Source organism: Cygnus atratus, chromosome 1 (assembly GCF_013377495.2).
Source record: "Cygnus atratus isolate AKBS03 ecotype Queensland, Australia chromosome 1, CAtr_DNAZoo_HiC_assembly, whole genome shotgun sequence".
Lineage (NCBI taxonomy): Eukaryota > Metazoa > Chordata > Aves > Anseriformes > Anatidae > Cygnus > Cygnus atratus.
In genome coordinates this window covers 95,125,515-95,143,644 of record NC_066362.1, presented here as the reverse complement: position 1 = coordinate 95,143,644, position 18,130 = coordinate 95,125,515, and the positions used below count along the sequence as shown (strand labels likewise).

The following is an 18,130-nucleotide window of genomic DNA, read 5'->3' as shown; positions in this document are numbered from 1 at the left end:
TCAGCCGCTAAGACATTGAACAGGAGGTAGAAGATGCATCCCAAACTTTCTTTTCAATGTCAAATGCCACTGATCCGGCTCTGTTACCCTCCAGATAGCCAACCTCAATTCCAAAGAGAATAGTGACCTTTCTTGATCTGCTTTCCTGGCATCGCTCATGCCTCCTTTCTTCAGTTTCATATCACCTCCGGTGCCAGAACTGAAGCTCCTCAGCTGACCCCAACCATGCCTTTCTCCAGCAGGGATGCTCTTCCCCCCAGCCCAGGCGAGGAATTCTCTTGTGCCTCTTCCATAATTCTGGCCACACATCAGCAAGTCTCTTGCTGCCAGACACTGGTCTCAGCTATTCCTGAATGCCTCTGGAAGCATGAGGCAGGGAACAAGAAAGCCCCTAGAGCCAAAGAAGAAAACGAACATAATTAAAAATTAATTTCTGTATAATGATTTAAGCATCTCGGCAAGACAAGCACCAGCCTGCTCTGTGTTTGGTGACGTGGGGAAGACCTTTCTGGTTCCCTGCCCTAGGGACTCCTGTCAGTTCTCATGTTTTATCCTGCAGCTGTGAGCGATGCTGATCAAACAGCACAGTACAGACTGCTTTTCACAGGGCAGAAGCACGCTTGCTATGGGACGGCATGTGTCTTTGCCACCCTGTGCCTTTGCTGAAAGGGTGTGATGCAGGTGGCTGCTCACCTTGCGATGCCTCAGCTGACAGCACCTGCAGCATGCACGTCAGTCTGAAGTGGAGGGAGGTGGGCAGGCTGTTAGTGCTGTGGGGCTCCCCTGCTTTTTGTGATGCTGCTGGCTGCAGGGAGCAGGGGAGGTGAGTATCAGGGTGAGTCCAGCACCCTATCTCCCCTCAGCCCCATGTGTGAAGGCCACCGGCATCACTCCTTGGCCTTTTGCCTCGGCGAGCAGGAGTATAGCAGCCACTGCTAAACTTCCAGAACAACAAATTGCTTGTACCTCCTCAAGATATTCAGGAAAAAAAAGGCATGTAAAAAAGCACATGCCAGTGTCTTCTGCAGCTCGGTGTTGGCAAAGCTAGCTGCGGACATACTGCACTGTTCCCACTCCTTTCTCTACTGGCCTTGCCAAATTCTAATCATCTTGTTTGCCTCTGCTCCTTCCTCCCAGATGCTCCATCTCCTGCTCCCTTCCTCAGAGTGCTGCATCTCTTCAAAGGCTTCGGCTGCCTGCCAGTCTCCTGTGTTCTCTCCCAACCCAGTTCATTCAACTTCGCCTGGCATCTGGCTTTCCTAAGAGTTGGTTTCCTCAGCTGTTTTTCAGCCCATAGTAGCGTTACATTTAACATTACATTGCAGACGGTTCCACGCTGGACAGGGCAGGGTGGTGTAAACAGCTCAGGACAGATTTGTAGCCTCAGCTCTGCTGGCTTGCTGCAGGACGTTAGCTCCATCACTTCAATACCTCCTCCGATTACCTCACAGAAAAGCAAACCGTCTGCTCTGCTGTGAGGGAGGGAGCAACAGGCACGAAGCACTGATATAGAGAAACTTTCATTCAGTGCTTTATAATGCATGGGCAGTGCCTCGGAAGGGCAGGCAACTTAAGTGTAAAAAGCATCACATATACAGCAGTGTAATGGGTCCAGGAACTCTGGCCAAAGACCATGAAAGAACTCCTTTCTGTTGTGAAAATGTTTGCTGGACCACTACGTTTCAACATCACAAATAGGATCATCATTCTTGGACATTTTCTTGACTAATAATCTGCAAATCAACCCGCTCTGTAAGCATGGACGGGTGAGATGCGCTTCATTCTGTGGGGCCACAAGCATGAAACACAGCCATTGCCTATCCCAGCACTCCAGCCACAGCCTTGGCCAGAAAAATGTTTTATACAGTAGCAGGGGGATAGGGAAAATGGAAATCTGGTGAATCCTGAGTTGTCTAATGTATCTAGATGCCTCCAGTTATCACCTCTTTACATATGGCCCTGTCCCTACTTCATAGTTTCTGAAATTCAGTCTGAAGTTTGCAATTAGCCTGGCTGGCCAGATAACCCCTTTGCATCCAAACCTGCTCCACAAAGAGCTCTGTGAGATGCTCAGGCACACAGACAGCTGCTGAAGAGAGCAGGCTTTCTCCTAAGTCTGTGAAATGACGGGGAGCGAGCAAGGCCGGGAGCTAGAGAAGGCATGTCGGACGCATAACAGGGCATCACACTGTGCTGCACCTTCCCCTCCCCAGTTTAATTAAATTGAACCGAGGACAGATGTAGAAACAACCAGGCAGTTCATCATCACCTCGTTGCAAGGCAGGGAAGGTATTGCCTTTCCCAGCCAGTGTGCCGGAGGGGAGGCCAATGCGTGCTCTGGCAGACGGCATTCACTCTCACACCATCAACAGGGAAACAACAGGAACATTTTGCTGCAGGAAGGTGTTAACCACTCTTGTGCCAGCACCAGCTTGGCCATCTAGATCCAGCTTCTCAAAGGGATTTAACTTTATTCTCTTGTTTGGAAAGGCCTATCATGCATAAAGAAAGTGCTTAAGGGAGGATGGCAATGTGTTTGAACAGCCAGGTTTGCTAGGTTAATGGTTGGACTTTTCAATCTAAACGACTCTGTGACCTTAATAAACTGAAGAAGTACATGTTGCATTACCAGAAAAGAGATGAAGTCCCTAGTGAATTATGTAGATCATGCCAGAGTGTTTGTAAGACCACTGAACTGGCCTGAACCATCATGTATTTTGTGTATGCCTTCCCTGTCGGAGAGGAAGATTCTCTGAGATTACTGAGGGAAAGGTTTAAGCATTTTAGTAGGGCTATTTTTTTTAAACAGCCCTTTGCCTGTCAACTCAGGTTATGAATCCAAAAACAAAAACAAAAAGCTACCCGATGCTTAAAAGCACCTCTGCAACTTACCTGGAACCAACTTTTCTATGCATAAAAGCACCACGATCTGAAAGCCATCTGGGCCTAAGAGGCTTAGAAATAAATTGAACACCCTGCTGGAACACTTCCAGCCTTCAACAGCTCCTGCAGCTCCATGGAGCCACAGAAGAGCAGACCTAGAAACTGTCAGACAAGGCTTGATACAACCTGTCAGGGACCCTGTGTCACAGCAATTCACAGGATGGATGGATGGAGGGGGGTGAAGGTACGGGGGAAGAAATGCTGTACCTGAAGGAACAGAGAAAGCTTTTTTCGGACAGACCAATCTGATTTATTTTTCCTCAATACATTTTAAAGCATACCTTTGAAACTGCTAGAGGGTCTGCAATATTAAAATAGCTCTGAAAGAAGTAAGTTACTGAGCAGAATACCGATGAAGCGGTCAGAAAGGCACAGTAACACATGGCCCTGCCAATTATTCTCATCAGAAACACAGGAGCATGAAAAATTTTTCTTTATCTAGGAGAAGACTACAGTAGAAGATGAGAAGGGAAAGATGTTCTACTGTATAATGTTTCTGTAACACACTCTCTCTTGTATTCATCCCTGCTCTTTTGTGTTCTGCCATTTGGGGATGGAAGGCAGACAATGCTGTTTTTGTAGTTTTCTGCGCTACATAAAGGTAATTTAGCACAGAAAATTTTCCACTCCATACTTGTTTCAATTTTTGCTTCTCTGTGAAAGGCAGGTAAGAAAACTACATGTTAGGACAAGAAAGAAAATTTTTGAAAGAAATAGGTCTCTGCTTGGAAACAGAACCAAAAACTTTCTAAATTCACAGAGATTTTTTTTACAATGTTTATTAGGAGTGCTGATAGAATGACAACCTGTGTAAATATAATGCATCAAGTTTATTGCAGAGTTAGTGCAGTTCATTACTGTTTGTTAGATAATGAGTGGATGTAGTTGACTAAATGAAATTTTGCCCAATATGAAATTGTTCACTCTATGCAGCTTTTACACACAGCACACACGAAAACTAAGCAGAGAACCAAAATGGAAAAACTCGTGAGTGTGAATGAACACGAACACAGCAGTACAGAAAGACTGGAAGGTAAGAAGGAAGACCAGGAGGGTTGTTAAGAATGGCATGTTGTTAGCACTTAAATTAGGTCACTAAGATCCCAGTACCTTTGCATGCATCTTCTCAGGACAGTCAGGTTTGGGGACAAAGGAAAACAAATCCTAGTTAAGCCACATAGATGAACAGGATGAGGAGACCAATCAGGGATAGCTCCCAAAGGCTACAAAGTGACACTTCCAAAACCAGCAATTGGACAAACAACCTAAGAACAACGCGGGTAACACAAGGACACAATAGCTGGCATCCCTTGTCTTCGGTACCTTGCAGAGCATACCTGACGGACCTCCTGGACACAGACATTTTGGTCCATGAATGTCGGGCAGTCACGTATCTTGGTGATTTTGTGTATGTGGATACAAGAGTGTGAGTGAAGGAGAAGTTTAAAAACTCAGTCCCCTCCAATAATGTTTTGCACCGACACGTGCAACACTGTGAAAACGGGCACTGCAGAAAACAAGCATCGCAACACATACCTTTGATCAAAAACAATACTATCGTTCTTCTGCAATCCTCTTGAAAGAGATATAAAACATTTTTCTTTCATTGGAACTCTCTGCCCTCTAAGATAGATGGATTCTAGATGACAGACCTCCTACCTCACGTTGAATTTCCCAACATGAAGCCTTTTCCAAGTTCCCTGTGCTGTATCAACAGTAATAAAGTACTTACTGAAAACACAGGACTAACATCCTTGCTTATGTAGTTTCTGTGGCTAAACTATTCCCCATAGACTGTTTCAAGAGCAGTTGCGCAGTCTTTGCACCATTTCTTTACGAACTTGTTGAACAGAAATAGTGCAACACAGTCAATAAGGCTTGATTGGTGAAAGGTACTCTGACACCATTGTGTTTGTTATCTGTCACAGGAAAGAGGGATGCACAGGCAATGCTGACGGGCACAGCTGACGACTCCTTGTGTGCTGTGGTAAAGCCATCCTAATGCAAGATCTTAAAGTGTTCTTTAAGAATTAATCTTAAAAAAAAAAAGTAATAAGTTAATAAAGTAATCTTAAAGCGTTAAATAAAGGGTGAAGAGCAGCAAACTGCATATTTATCCTGAATTGCTTTAAGGCCAGCAACTTCAACTGTAGTATTTTTATAAGCTTAATTCAGCTGCTAGAGTACTTTCAGGGAGAGGAAGCAGTAGGTGTCTTTAATACTTCCAGGTCTATTTCGGCTTCTTCTGAAGTAACTGACACAGACCCTGCTCAGTGACAGTACCCTACCCCTAGATGGATCACTGTCCTCTGTTGGGCTGCTAGTTCATGTTCTCAGGAGACATTACCTTCACTACTGCACTCAAACTCTCTGGTACACCATCTCTGTCGCACCTTGAGGAAACAGTGTGATGAATAAAAAAATTTATTGTTGCTTTGTCATATAAAATGCATACAGCCACAGTTACAAGGTAAGGGGGCATAAAAGAACTGAACAAAAGGAACATGACGTAACAACATAGTATTTTAAAATAAGGAGCAACAGGAATCTTGTCTAAATGCCTTTTCTTGTGGTATGTCCCTTCCACATCTTCATCCCACACTGGCATTAGCATAGCCTGCTATTTGACCAGTGCCAGGGCAGTTGGAAGGAATGGTACACTAGTCATCATCCATACACTATTACAGGGATGCCACCTTAATCCATACAGGTGAAAGGATGCACAAAACCACTACAGCAGGACATGGATTAAACACTTGCTCTTCTTTATGGCTCTCATGCCACAGACTAGGACTCCTGAGGCAGGGGTTTTCCAGGCCAGGCTGAAGCAGAAGGTCCCTTGGCCCAGAAAATGTTCTGCACTGCAGGCAGTGGGACAGAAGTATGTGCCCAGTCCCTTTGTGCCACTGAATAGAGCGGCACTTCCAGTCAGTTCTTCTCAGGGACACCGATGCTGGCAGCAGCCACAAGGAGTCGTGTACTAGGCTGAGGCAGGATCTCCCATCAAGGACCTGCATGATGGGACAATCACACCACCGGCATTTTCTGGGGGGAGGGGCAAGAGTCCCAAACAGCTGCTGAGCTTCCATACGGAGTTCTTCCACATGGAAAACCACCGCTGAATTACTGAAAACAAAGCTATCCATACTGGTCCTGTGAGGCACTGAACGCCTCAAGCTCTCCTGTAACCTGAGAATGCACCAAGCCAATTAACTGAAAGGGATGTGTGAATAACATCTTTCTCTCCCAGCTAAATGCAAGATCTTCAAACGTCCCTTTAAATTCTCTCCAGGCAGGTAGGCATTTTACTACCTAACAGGTCCAGGTGACCCCGCTAACAGTTCAGTTTACACAGTCCCATTGGAAAAGGATGTAAGCTGCAACCTCCTCTATCTTCTCCAAACTCACTGGCCTGTCCTTGCATTTGCTGGGCCTTCAAGTGCCTGAGTGAAGATGAACTTTTTCAGCTGATCCAGTTTATTGTCTCTTAAGGCATCCCGTATGGCACCGAAGAAGCTGAAGTAGTGCTGGAAGTTGTGCATCATGAGCAGGACACCAGCCAGCAGCTCATTGGTCACGAGGAGGTGATGGAGGTAGGCGCGAGTATGCCTCTGACAGCAGTAACAGGTGCAGCCTTCCAGCAAAGGACCAAAATCGTCCTGGTATCTGAGGAGGAAGCAACGTTGGATTAACATCAAAGGTAAAACCCATTCAAGTAGCAAACAGTATCCACTTATTACACGGCCTTTGCAAGGGACTTGAGCGCCGGAATCTAGTTGCTTTAAGACACAGAATCACAAAATCATCTAGGCTGGAAGAGACCTCCAAGATCATCTAGTCCAACCTCTGACCTAATACTAACAAGTCCTCCACTAAACCATATCATGGAGCCAAGAGGCCACACATTTGAGTCAGAGGATAGTTTTGACTGCATCCCCACTAACAGCAGAGAGAAGCCTCATCTGTGCCTTCCCTGACAGAAGAGCTGCAGCACAAGACTCACCTCGCTAGCTATCAGTCCACAGAGGAGGAAGCTATCAGAAACAAGGATTTACCAACTCTGATATTCACAGAGCAGTATTCCCCTCTACTCCGAGATGCACTATTCTCACAAAATGAGGAGAAGGTGGAGCAATCAACAACTGAATGCTCAGCCTAGCAGCAGGTGTGAAAAAGAAGAAAGGGCAGGCCAAAGTTTTTGTGAAATATCCCAGAACTGTAGGTATCTCACTCTACAGGCACTCCAGCTGAGTCATAAAGCAGAGGCTCTGCCACTGTTTTAAATAAAATCTTGCATCTGAAAATGACTTAAGTTAGATGCAGAAGACCAAAAGGATCCTCGGACAGCCTTTGTCAAACTGTCTTTCAACTGGAACACTGCTAAGACCACAGTTTGCTGGATAAGCGGTCAGAAAATCTCTGGCCTGAGATCAAGCAAATTGCAGTGCTTTCAGCCATACACTGCTGCTAGGTATCAGTCTGGAATGATTGTCTGACAGTCTCCGTTCAATGTTTAGAAGTACTTTACTTTCCTCAACAGCTTCACGTTTTATGAAGTCTCCCATTGCACCATATGCAATCAAATACAGAGGTCAAAATCATGGTATTTCCTGGTACAGCTGCACGTACCCTCCTCACAAGCTCACTTACCTTTTATCCTTCAGAAATATCTCAAATGGCGTCATTTCTGGGTCAGCTTTGGCGATTTCATCCTGGTCTTCTTCAGCGCCATTTTTCTCCAGGTCCTGGGCCCCATTTTGTTTTAAAACTGTTTTAAATAAAAAGACAACAGCCCTTTATCAACAGATAGAAAGGGCAGACGTGTAGCAACCCTACATTAGATATTTCTGCTGCTCTCTTGCCAGATGAAAACTCCTGCCACAACTTTCCACCTCCCTCCCATAGTAAGCAACTCTTTTTCTTTAATTATCATAGGTTAGTTAATACAAGTACAATTTTGGATGATTAAAACAGCAAGGGACAAGTGAAAACTGATCTATTAAATCTAATGAAGAGTTAGAGCTGAAATAACAGCACATTTTTTTGCTGCTCTACTGAGCTGAATTCTTAATAAAATGTCAAAATTATTTCCAGTCTGAACTGCATGCTCAATAGAAAGCAGTCACCTGAACAAATTGATTTTATTGAGATTCCGTTAGAACAGACAGGCAACTCATCTGCATTCAATCATTCTACTTTCCATGTTGTCAATCTCAAAGATTTAGATTATTTTTGTTGCTGTTTTTTTTCCCTAAGCAACCGAAATCAAACAAGCTAATAGCACTGATGCAGATAGATCAATGCAGAAGATGTAGATTCCATACATCTTCCTTTTCAGCAGTCTATCTTAAAAATAAAAAAAAAAAAATCACCCCATAATTTTGTAGGTTTGCGTTTTTAGGCTTGTTCTTGAGTGGGAGATGTTTCTGGAGACAACAATATTATTACTGTTTGCACAATCCATGCCTACTGAGTGTTACACAGACAGAACAAAGAGGCTGTCCCTACCATAATCTTTTGGTTTAAGAATAAGGTGAGACGAGGTAAAGAACAACAAACAGAGAAGGGTTTAAAAAAAAAAAAAAGCAGCAAGCACAAAGAAACGAGATGTTCTGTTCTATTCATCTGGTTTTGAATTATCCAGGCATGAAAAGAAGCTAGGTTCTACCTAGGAGGAAAAATGTAAAATATTTTTTTTTAATGTTAAAAACATTTACTAAGTCCAAAACAAGATGACTGCTTGAAACATGTTTAATAGATACTTTAGTGGTTGCTACACATGTTCCTGTCTCAGAGCTTAATGAGGTAATGAGTTATGAACATCTTGTTTTTGTTCTGATATGACTGATGAATGCAAGAGCTGAGAGGGAAGCTGCCCAAAGAAACAGGGTCCCTAACTTTGGTCAGCTAGAAAGGAGAAGGGACTTTATTTTTAAAACAAGCACATATTCGGTTAAATATAAAGGTCAAGTATCATAGAACATCACATAAATAGGTCCAGCCTTTACTGCTAACACCAACAGAAAATTTGTCAATGGTGTCAAACAGTTCTAGTGAGGGCAGATAAACACAGTTAAGCCCACATAAACCTCTGTTCAGTAGGTGTTTCTGAAATCATTAAGCACATTTTGGCTAATCAGGCATTCAGGTCATAGGCTGAGACCTTAAGTTCCCCTCAGAGGTTTCACACCACAACATCCCACCTTCAAGAGCAATATTTGACAACTAAATTCCAGGTTTTCCTGTGGTTGCTGCACTTAAGGCCAAAACCCTCAAATGCAGACTCCTCCAAAACATGAATTATGCTTGCCACAGTACTGGCTGATAGGGAAACAGCCTACCTGCTGCTTCAGGATCTGGATGGTAATCATAGCCAAAAACCAAGGCACAGCCTCGCTCCGTCACTTGGAAGGGAAAGAAGCTCTCAAAGATGTCCACGCCCCTTTCAATGCACTCGAGCACCTCATCTGGTTTGCCCACGCCATGGATGATTCTGTAAGAGATGCACAAGACAAGCCTAGAATATCCTGAGCAGAAGGAAGCATCCATCATGTCTGAAGCGATTTGGGTCCTTTCACAACCACATAAATACATTTAAATTCAAAATTCACCTTAAAGATGAATTCAAAATTCACCTAAAAATGCCTTTAGGCGCAGGTATTTTCCTTTGTCATGTATCTGCCCTAAGTAACTACAAGTTACCAGATATATGGACCCGTTTGTTTAGTAACTGCTCAGGAGACAGTCTAAAAAGACTCCATCAGGAGCAGCAGTAGATGGCTGGTCAAAGACACAAGTCCTTTGGGTGACAGACAGTTCTCCAGGCACTTGAACTACCTGGAAGAAAATATGCTAATGAGAAGCATCATTGGAAATGGAAAGAAGTTCCTTGCTTTTTTTCCTTTCTTCCTCTCTGTACTCTGCCTACTCCAGCATACCTTTTCACCCTCACTGATGCGCACTTTACTCTACAAATAACGTCTCCGATTCTCTAAAACAAATGATTTACCCCCAAACCTGGGCTGTAACACCTACAGGGATATGGCATTAAGAGCCAGGAAGAGCCCAGCTGGATTGCCATCAGTGGTAATGGAGATCGTGCTGTTAGCCAAATTTAGCTGGTAGCTTCCCCGAGGCGTTGGTGAAGCAGACGGGAACAGAGCAGTGCCTGCTCGCCTGCAGGTGCATGGCTGGGCTGACAGCAGTAAAAGCTAATGTAGGGCAGTGATCTAAACAGATAATTAGGAAAATACACAGGGGCCAACAAATGAAGTCACAAGGTGCTGTTTTTAGTCATTTCTCTAAGTACTTGAGTTAATTTGATGAGCACAGAATACGGATGGGAAAAAATTTACTGCATGAGTGTCTTCTGGTTTGGGCTCTTGTGAAAGGAAGAAAATGACACTCAATAGTTAAAATATTAGCTCGGCATACGTGATCAAAACCCTTGCTAAAACTTACCTTTGAACAGCTAAGGACAAAAGTTTGTTCTTGCAAGGGTTCTGCCCCTATTGAAAAGGAAAACTTTTACCAAGAGACTGCTGTATGTGAAAGGACCCTAAAGATTAAATTCTTAAGATCATTTCTCCAACACAAAAAGCCGTTCCTTCCCAGGTGAAGCAGAGGAAATGTTTGCCTTCTAGAGAGTTTCATATCATGATGGAAAACACAGCTGCAAAACAGCTTCTCCAGCCAGAATGGCAAGGTTGATTCAAGCAAGCAGGACTGTCTGAAATTCACTTGAGGTATTTACAAGACCCCCTAAGGCACACCAGCTTTCTTCCTGCAAAGAGGTCAGAAACACTTGTCTTAACCAGACGAGCAAACCATCTGACAGATGAGGCAGATGCTCTGGTAGCCACAGAGGTTAGCTGAGCAGATTGGACTCTAATGCTCGGAGGGAATCTTTTTAAGCAGCTGAACCAGACAAGATGGCAACAACACAGCAAGCCTCCTAATTGTCAGGAAAATTCAAACCCCAGGCACCACTAAGCATGAACAAGCTGCAGTACCGGGCCCACATTTGCATTTTACTTCCCTTTGAACACCGGCAGGTCAGAGCAACGCTCAGCTAGCAGAGGGCAGCACAGCTACAGAAAGACAGCAGGGCCTGAGTCTTTCTCTTTGGGAAACGACGAAAAAAGCACCCACACAAGGGCAGCAGCAACAGAAGTAGTAAGAGCAACCCAGAACGCATACAAAAGCCAGCAAGCTCAACCCAGTCGTAAGAAACTCCTCCACTTCTGAACCACTAGCAAATATTAGCACACGTTTTCTGGAAGCCTTTAGTTACTGTAAATCATTTGTAAGAGTCAGGAACACTGCCACTTCCATCCTGATTCTAGCATGGATCAGATGGGCAGAACCAACAACTCAGAAGACGCTACAGTCCCCACGTTATGCCAAGCCAAGCAGGGAATGCAATTCTGGTTGGCCAGGCTGTACCAGCTCCGGTAATTCACAGGCTCACTCTGATTTTTTCTGAGAAGGGGCCACTGTAGAAAGGGTTGATAATTTTTTGTTCTAGCTGAACTTCCAGTAAACTACGTCCTCAGAGGCCAAACGTGAACAGCCCAGACATACCCTACCTATAGCTTGGCCTGAAGAAAATAAAAGACTTGAACTCAATTTTGATTGTTCTCCGAATGTGGGGAATATTAAAATCCACAGTGTAAGCACAGCTTGGTGCCAGTTATAACCAAAAATTGAAACAAGGGTTGAAGTCTGAAGACAGTGGTGGAATAGATGCAGCCTGGCCCATACACACAGTGCTGTGCAAGGCCGTGACTGTTTCCTACAGCGGTACCGCAAAGCAGCCTGTAGATGCTCCTCATAAAAAGACAGGTGGACTTCTTGGGATGTCGCCCACACAACTTACCTTGGTTTATCCTCTGGCAGCTCTGCTGTGACAGAAGCTATCAGTTTCAACTTTGTCTCCTTGGCCATGGCAGATCCCTGGAAGCCATCTAGCAGAAAGCCACCCACAGGTCGCTTGGCAGTCTCCCTGGCTGATCTGATCCTCTCTTCCAAGATATCTCCACCTTCAATTGCCCCAAACATTACACTTCCTTGTAGTTCCTGGCCCAGAAGAAAGCTACAAGTGTTAGAGCTCTGCCAAAGACAAGCAAGATCCTACAGCCCAGACTCCAGATGCCTGCTACTTAAACCCCACATTCCCAGAACTTGGAAAACCAACAGCATTTCATCCCACGTGAGACAAGTCCTTAACACAGCACTGTGACATCCAAGGTAGAAATGGGATTAAGAGAGACAATGTTCTGTTTCTGGCCTTGACACTGACTGACTGAGAGTTTTAGTGCCTTTTTTCCACCTTACAACCACAGATCATTTCTGTACACCAGCTTTTTGCAGACATCCCCTCAGCACTACATGTGTCAGTGCAGAATACAAAACAAGTGTCATTGTCCAGGCTGTCAGACACCAGAGCTTACACTTGATTGCCTTTCAGAGGATGCCAGTATCAGCTCCTGCAAGCACTTTCTTTTGTAATACAAACTTGGATGATTTGTCCCCTTTCACCAAAAGGGAAGTTAGTTTCAAGCCTCCTTGAAAAAATAAAGAATAGCACTGGCAAATTCTGGCAAGTCCTCCTTCACATGGAAATGAAGGGACTGCACAGCAAAAAGATGAGTCGTCTCAACCTGAATGAGAAAAATCCTACTTTGCCCGTGCAAATACAGCATGAGGGTTAAGTGAAAGAAATTCACTACAGTCCAAAAGCAGAATAAAATTTAAAAAAATGAATTCTCCCAAACTAGCAGAAAATGGTGTCCTGTAGCAAGAGGCAAGTTATTATGAAAAGAAAATGGTAGAAGGAAAACCTACTGTTCTGATATACATATATATACTCACACATATATGTATACATATCTCAATCAGGTATTTATATGTATGACATCTTGGGGACCTTACCGGTGATTTCTCCAGCAGCTGAAGGCATACGTCCAGGAAGGAAAGCGACCTATCCACAGACTTCTTGGCCCTTTTCCTACTAACTTCCCCAGAAATGGTGTCTCCGTCAGAGATGCACTGGAACCAGTCTGGCTGGATAGCCCGCTGAATGTCCATGAACCTGGAAGCTGTTATTTCCATGCGCCCCGAGGTACCCCACACAGACACTGCCTGCCAAGAAAAAATAGGGATGAAGGTTTGTGCAAAGATTAACAGATCTGTTAACTTGGTGACACATCAGATGCTTGAACGACACTACATAAACTCCCCAGGAGCATGGCTCAGGTAATCAGCTGCCCTCGGCACAATGAATGAACAAGATAAGCGACCAAGGCAGGATTTCAAGGATACTCTTTGGTGAAACCATCACACATACTCAGCACAGCAACTTCTCAAGGTGTTTGGAAGTCTCTGAAACAGAGCAGCTGGGCTGGCCTATCATCACCAAAATCAGTGGCAGAATTGGGAAAAAATGAGAAAGAAGAAAAGATTTAATTGCCATCAAACTTATGTTTTCATCCCACGAAGACCAGCAAAGGCTGTAATGGGAAATACAACTCACTAGTTTTTCTGTACACTATACAAAATGCAGCAGCAGAATTCATTTCCTCTTCCAAGTGCACAGACACACTGGGAAGAACACAACCACCTGTAAGGCAATTTCATCTTAGAATCCAATGTTATTTTAGGTCTCAAATTCAGCCACTTTAAGGGACTGAAATATCAAATGCAAAAGAAATAGAGATTTCAAACCAAAAAACCATAAGAAATGGCAGGCACTCTTTTGGATTGTAGTGTCTGTTCCGTGTGCACAGTGGCCCTCATTTTCCATCACTACTCCATACTGCCCTCATAAAAGATTTTAAAGCCAGACAAAGCACCTGCACAGAGAAGTTAAGGCACATGAACACATCTGGGCTAGCAGATGTCAACATTCAATCCACCAAACGTTCAAGTCCACACAGCGCTACTGGAACCACTGCAACAATCCACCATATTTCGTCCTATTCTGTGGAATCGATGACTAACCCAGAGTGCAGCTTGGCAGTTCCTTTCGTTATGTTGTTTTCAGACTTTTGACTCTGCTGCTCTAAAACTTTAAAGAGGCATTGAAGTAGGTTATGTATTGGGCTTGAGTTCTTTAGAAGCTGGTTATTTTTACCTGCAACCCCCTTATTTTTTTTTTAAATGCGAAAAGGTCTGTCCATTCATCTATCTCTCCTAATTACTTTTGGCCTCCCTCGCTATCTTGGTAACAGAGACAGACAGAAGTCTCTTAAGTAATATAATTTTTTTGTAAATTCCCCATTAAAAAAGCAACTTCAAAAGAGGGAGACCACAATTAGTATCTGCAGAGCAAGGACACAAAGTATAATAAAGTCTGGTTGCCTTCATACTGCTGTCCATGAAAAAAAAAAAAAAAAAAGCTTTAATAAATACAGTAGCCATGCTGCTAAAGCCCTAGATGGCTTAGAGACCTGATAAAGAACACTACACCATGATTATTTAAATCCAGCCTGTGCCAGGCTTTCTGGCACAGAATCTAGCAGAGCTTTCTGTCCATTGCTTTCAAAGAGCTTTCAGAAGTACTTGTCAGCACAGATCCAGCTGCAGAAAGACAACTCACTGGCCTTGTAACTAGGTGATGAAAGTCTGCACCAGCTTCCAAGAGAAAAAAAAAAATTCAAACTCGCAGCACCCAGAAGGCTGCTCTAACATCACAGCTGCACAGCAGTGAAATGAGCTTCAGGCAATTCCTCCCCTGCACAGGGACAAGACTCAGCCTGGTTCCTAGCAAGATAGTGCAAAAAAAAACCTGTCTGGCAGAGGTTATCCTCTCTCATTCAAAGACCTGTTAACATACCCAAGCAGGCCTTGACCACAGCTAAGCAGGTGCCAGGCGCAGCCCTTCCAGGCCAAAACTGTAGCAGACACCAGGCAGTATGTGGACTGTGTGGGGAATGCACACACTTGTAGGCTGAATTGGCAAAGGCCCACAAGTCTAGGCCTGAGATGTCTTCCTCCAGAAATACTAAGTTCTTCCCCTTTATGGGCCTGTAGCAGACTATAACCAAAGACAGGGTTTCAGGTTTACTGCTTATCAATGGCATCACTTTAAGCTTGTTCAGCACGTAAGCCAGAACGCACGTATTCTCTTTTACTGCCATGTTAACCACAACAGCATGAGAGCCCAGAGCTCTCCTTCCAACCTGAATCACCACTTAACTACTCAGGAGCTGTTCTTACACTGCCAAGTAAAAAAACGTCCAGCTTTATTTAGTTGGAGGTATGAGCACGTAAGTGACATTCTTCTTAGTGCAGAAAGTTATTTTTCTATAACGTATGAATATCACCCTGTAGCACTCTAGGCACACCCACCCAGGTAAGGGGGACAGACGGTCAGCTCTCGTTTGAGAACCTGAAGTGTACTCTTTCAAGTCTTCACAATTACTGTACCTTGTTAGTGTTGTAGCCAGATGGACAAGGAGCGACTGGGTCATGAAGGGAGCAGTACACCGCCGTGTCTGGCATACCTGGGAACATAGCAACAGAGTAGAGCTTCATGAACCAAAACAAAGCTAAAACAGAGGCACGTTTTGTGAATTTTCAAAAGGGAATAGGGTATCTTCCCACAAACAATCACACAAATCCTCCCCTGAAGTTCTTCTGCAGGACTGACTAAGAAACCACTGCTCAGTTGATGTCTCAGCACCAAAGACAGACAACTTTTTCCCCAGCTTTACTGACTAAAGAGAAGAGAGCACAGCATCAGCACAAACCATGAAATAACACCCATCAGTTCTGCAAGCTACATAGCCCCACTGAGGTTTATATGTTTTTTCTCTATTAATACTCCTGCTACTGAAATTCACCAGACACAGTAACTGACTCACTTGACCACTCAGCTGACACACTGTAGACATCTGACAACAGCCTGAAGCCTACAATTTTAAAAGGAAGGACAACGTATTGTGAGAAAACAGATCAGCTACAGACATGAGATTTATCATCTCTGCCAAACCAGAGTTTTCAAATGTCATACAGTAAGTTAAGACAGTAACGCCACAGTTTTCTCTTCAAGGATAGGCACTGAAATTAGTAAAGCTTCCAAGAAGTTTCAGGTAGAAGGGATTTTCAATTTTTCTTGATGGAATAAGTTGACGCAATGTAATCAACGTTTATCAGGAGCTGCATGCAAACTTCCTTTGGAAATCCAAGCCATAGCTTTGCCTGTGTAATGACTGAAATCAATGTCCAGATTTTTTTATTTTTATTTTTTTTTAAAAAAAGGTCTCAGTACATAGGACAAAACTCCTTAAGTTGTTTTTATTTGGTTTGTTTGTTTAATTTTTAACAATTTATGTGCAATTGAAACATACAAAACATTCATAAACATACCTCAGGTCTGATTAATACTATTAACAACTCGGAAGTTATTTTTCTTGCACAGTCCAATAGATTTCTATGTTAAGAAATGTCCGTACATTACAAACATTAAACAGACACTCTACCACATCATGGGATTTACCATATACCCACTATAGCCTGAGACACCTAGACAAACAGAGCATCCCAGAGAAGCTTGTTGACCTGGCTGATCATCCTCCATTTCTCTGAGCTACCTGCTCAGACAGAAATACTAACTCTGAATACAGATATTCACGCAAAATACCGATTTTACATTCACAGCACACTCAGGTTCCTTCCCCACCCGAGCCCACCAACAGCGATCTTGGTTACACACCGCATGTGGTCAGGCCTTTACCCATCTGTAATGTCAGCCAGTGGAAAAACAAGACTGCGATGAACACAGGACCTGTGGCTTTGCACATCCTTAGCACCAAGGTAAAGGCTTCATTTGTGCTACAAGAACGGAGCACGGGGACTGACAAAGACTACAAAAGCTTGGTGCAGTAGCTGAGGACTGTGGCATCATTGCTTGTTTTAAATGCAACTTATGGATAGTTGCATGCGTTCCTAAAACTGACCATTCAACATGGAAAAACAGAAGGCAAGAACAGGAAGCAAGTACAGCCTGACTGCTAAACCAACAGGAATGAAGGACAGGGGGAAAATTATCTTCTCCCGCTGCTTGTTTAGCTCCTCAAAGCTCCTGCAAATCCACCACAGGTTGCTCCCCTAACATCCTCTCTGGACAGGAATAGATTGCAGCCAGAAGTGTCCACCAGATAAGACTGATTTGATGGGAGGGGTGCTTTGCCCCTTCTTCACACTGGATGAAGATTTTAAAGTGTTTTTTTCTCTTTAATTATTCCTCACACTGAATTAAGACTTCTTGATGGGTCAGATGAAACCAACTGCTTTATGATAATAAAAAAAAAAAAGCCAGGCTGAGCAGATAGATATACAAAGGGAATTATTTAGACAGCTGTATGGGAAAGGCTGTTTTCAGGGCAATTTCTAGTTTTCTCTTAGAAGAGGTCAGAAATATCACTTTGCAAGATTCACTTGCAGCAGTGTCAGGCCACGCTAACACCCCTCCCAGGTCTCGTCTCAACTTTTGATTTAAGCTCAGCGTAGTCAGTGCTGAAGCACCCTCAAGAAGATGGTTAGGGGCTGGTAAACTGAAGCAAAGCAAAACTACGTATTTTTGTACTGTTTAAAGGATTTCTGGTCATACTACTGACAAAATACAATTTTAAGCCCTCGTTAGTGCCGCTTTGGGTAACAAAAAGCCTGAATGTGGAAACCCTCTGCACCTACACGCTGCCTAAACACGCACCCATGGCACCCACCTGCGCTCCCTCTCCCAAGGCACACACCAACACCCCCGTTACACAAACACCCCCGTTACACAAACACACCCCCGTTACACTTTACCTACAAACTTCGCAGCTCCTTCCCTGTACTCTTCCAGCACCTCGTGGAGCTCCGCCCTGCACTCGGACACAAAAACAGGTAAATTACGCCAACAAAAACCAAACCGCCGAGGAAAACCGGCGGCTCCTGAGCTCCATCTCCCCCCGCAAGGTACTCACATGGAGGACAGGGTGAGCTGGGCCACAGGGGGTACCCCGGCGACCTCCCCGAGGGTGTCGCAGGTGAGGTGCGGCGCGGAGCCGCACCGCGTGTACAGCAGGCAGCCGGGCAGCGGCAGGGCGCCCGCCCCGCTCCGGCCCAGCCCCGCCAGCATCCCCAGCCGCCCGCCGCCCACCCCGCACAGCTTCAGCCGCATCCCGGGCCCGAGCAGGAG

At 44.3% G+C, this 18,130-nt stretch overlaps 1 protein-coding gene across 1 annotated transcript; it reads right to left on the bottom strand.

Annotated features, from left to right (window-relative positions):
• Nucleotides 1-5,351: 5,351 nt before the first annotated feature.
• On the bottom strand, nt 5,352-18,121 carry QTRT2 (queuine tRNA-ribosyltransferase accessory subunit 2). Its single transcript, XM_035540484.2, has 8 exons — nt 17,916-18,121; nt 17,758-17,813; nt 15,373-15,449; nt 12,877-13,086; nt 11,822-12,021; nt 9,285-9,436; nt 7,594-7,711; nt 5,352-6,609 (listed from the first exon to the last, which is right to left on the bottom strand). The coding sequence occupies exons 1-8, from the start codon at nt 18,110-18,112 to the stop codon at nt 6,348-6,350; spliced, it is 1,272 nt and encodes a 423-aa protein (XP_035396377.1). The 5' UTR covers nt 18,113-18,121; the 3' UTR covers nt 5,352-6,347.
• Nucleotides 18,122-18,130: the final 9 nt, after the last annotated feature.

What these genes read in the sequence shown, in the direction of transcription:
- QTRT2 (XM_035540484.2), bottom strand. Translation starts at nt 18,112, where the DNA reads ATGCGGCTGAAGCTGTGCGGGGTGGGCGGCGGGCGGCTGGGGATGCTG. An exon ending in CAGCTCACCCTGTCCTCCAT is followed by an intron (nt 17,814 to 17,915) that starts GTGAGTACCTTG and finishes GTCCGAGTGCAG; the next exon opens with GGCGGAGCTCCACGAGGTGC. An exon ending in AGCTGCTGGAGAAATCACCG is followed by an intron (nt 12,022 to 12,876) that starts GTAAGGTCCCCA and finishes CTTCTGGGCCAG; the next exon opens with GAACTACAAGGAAGTGTAAT.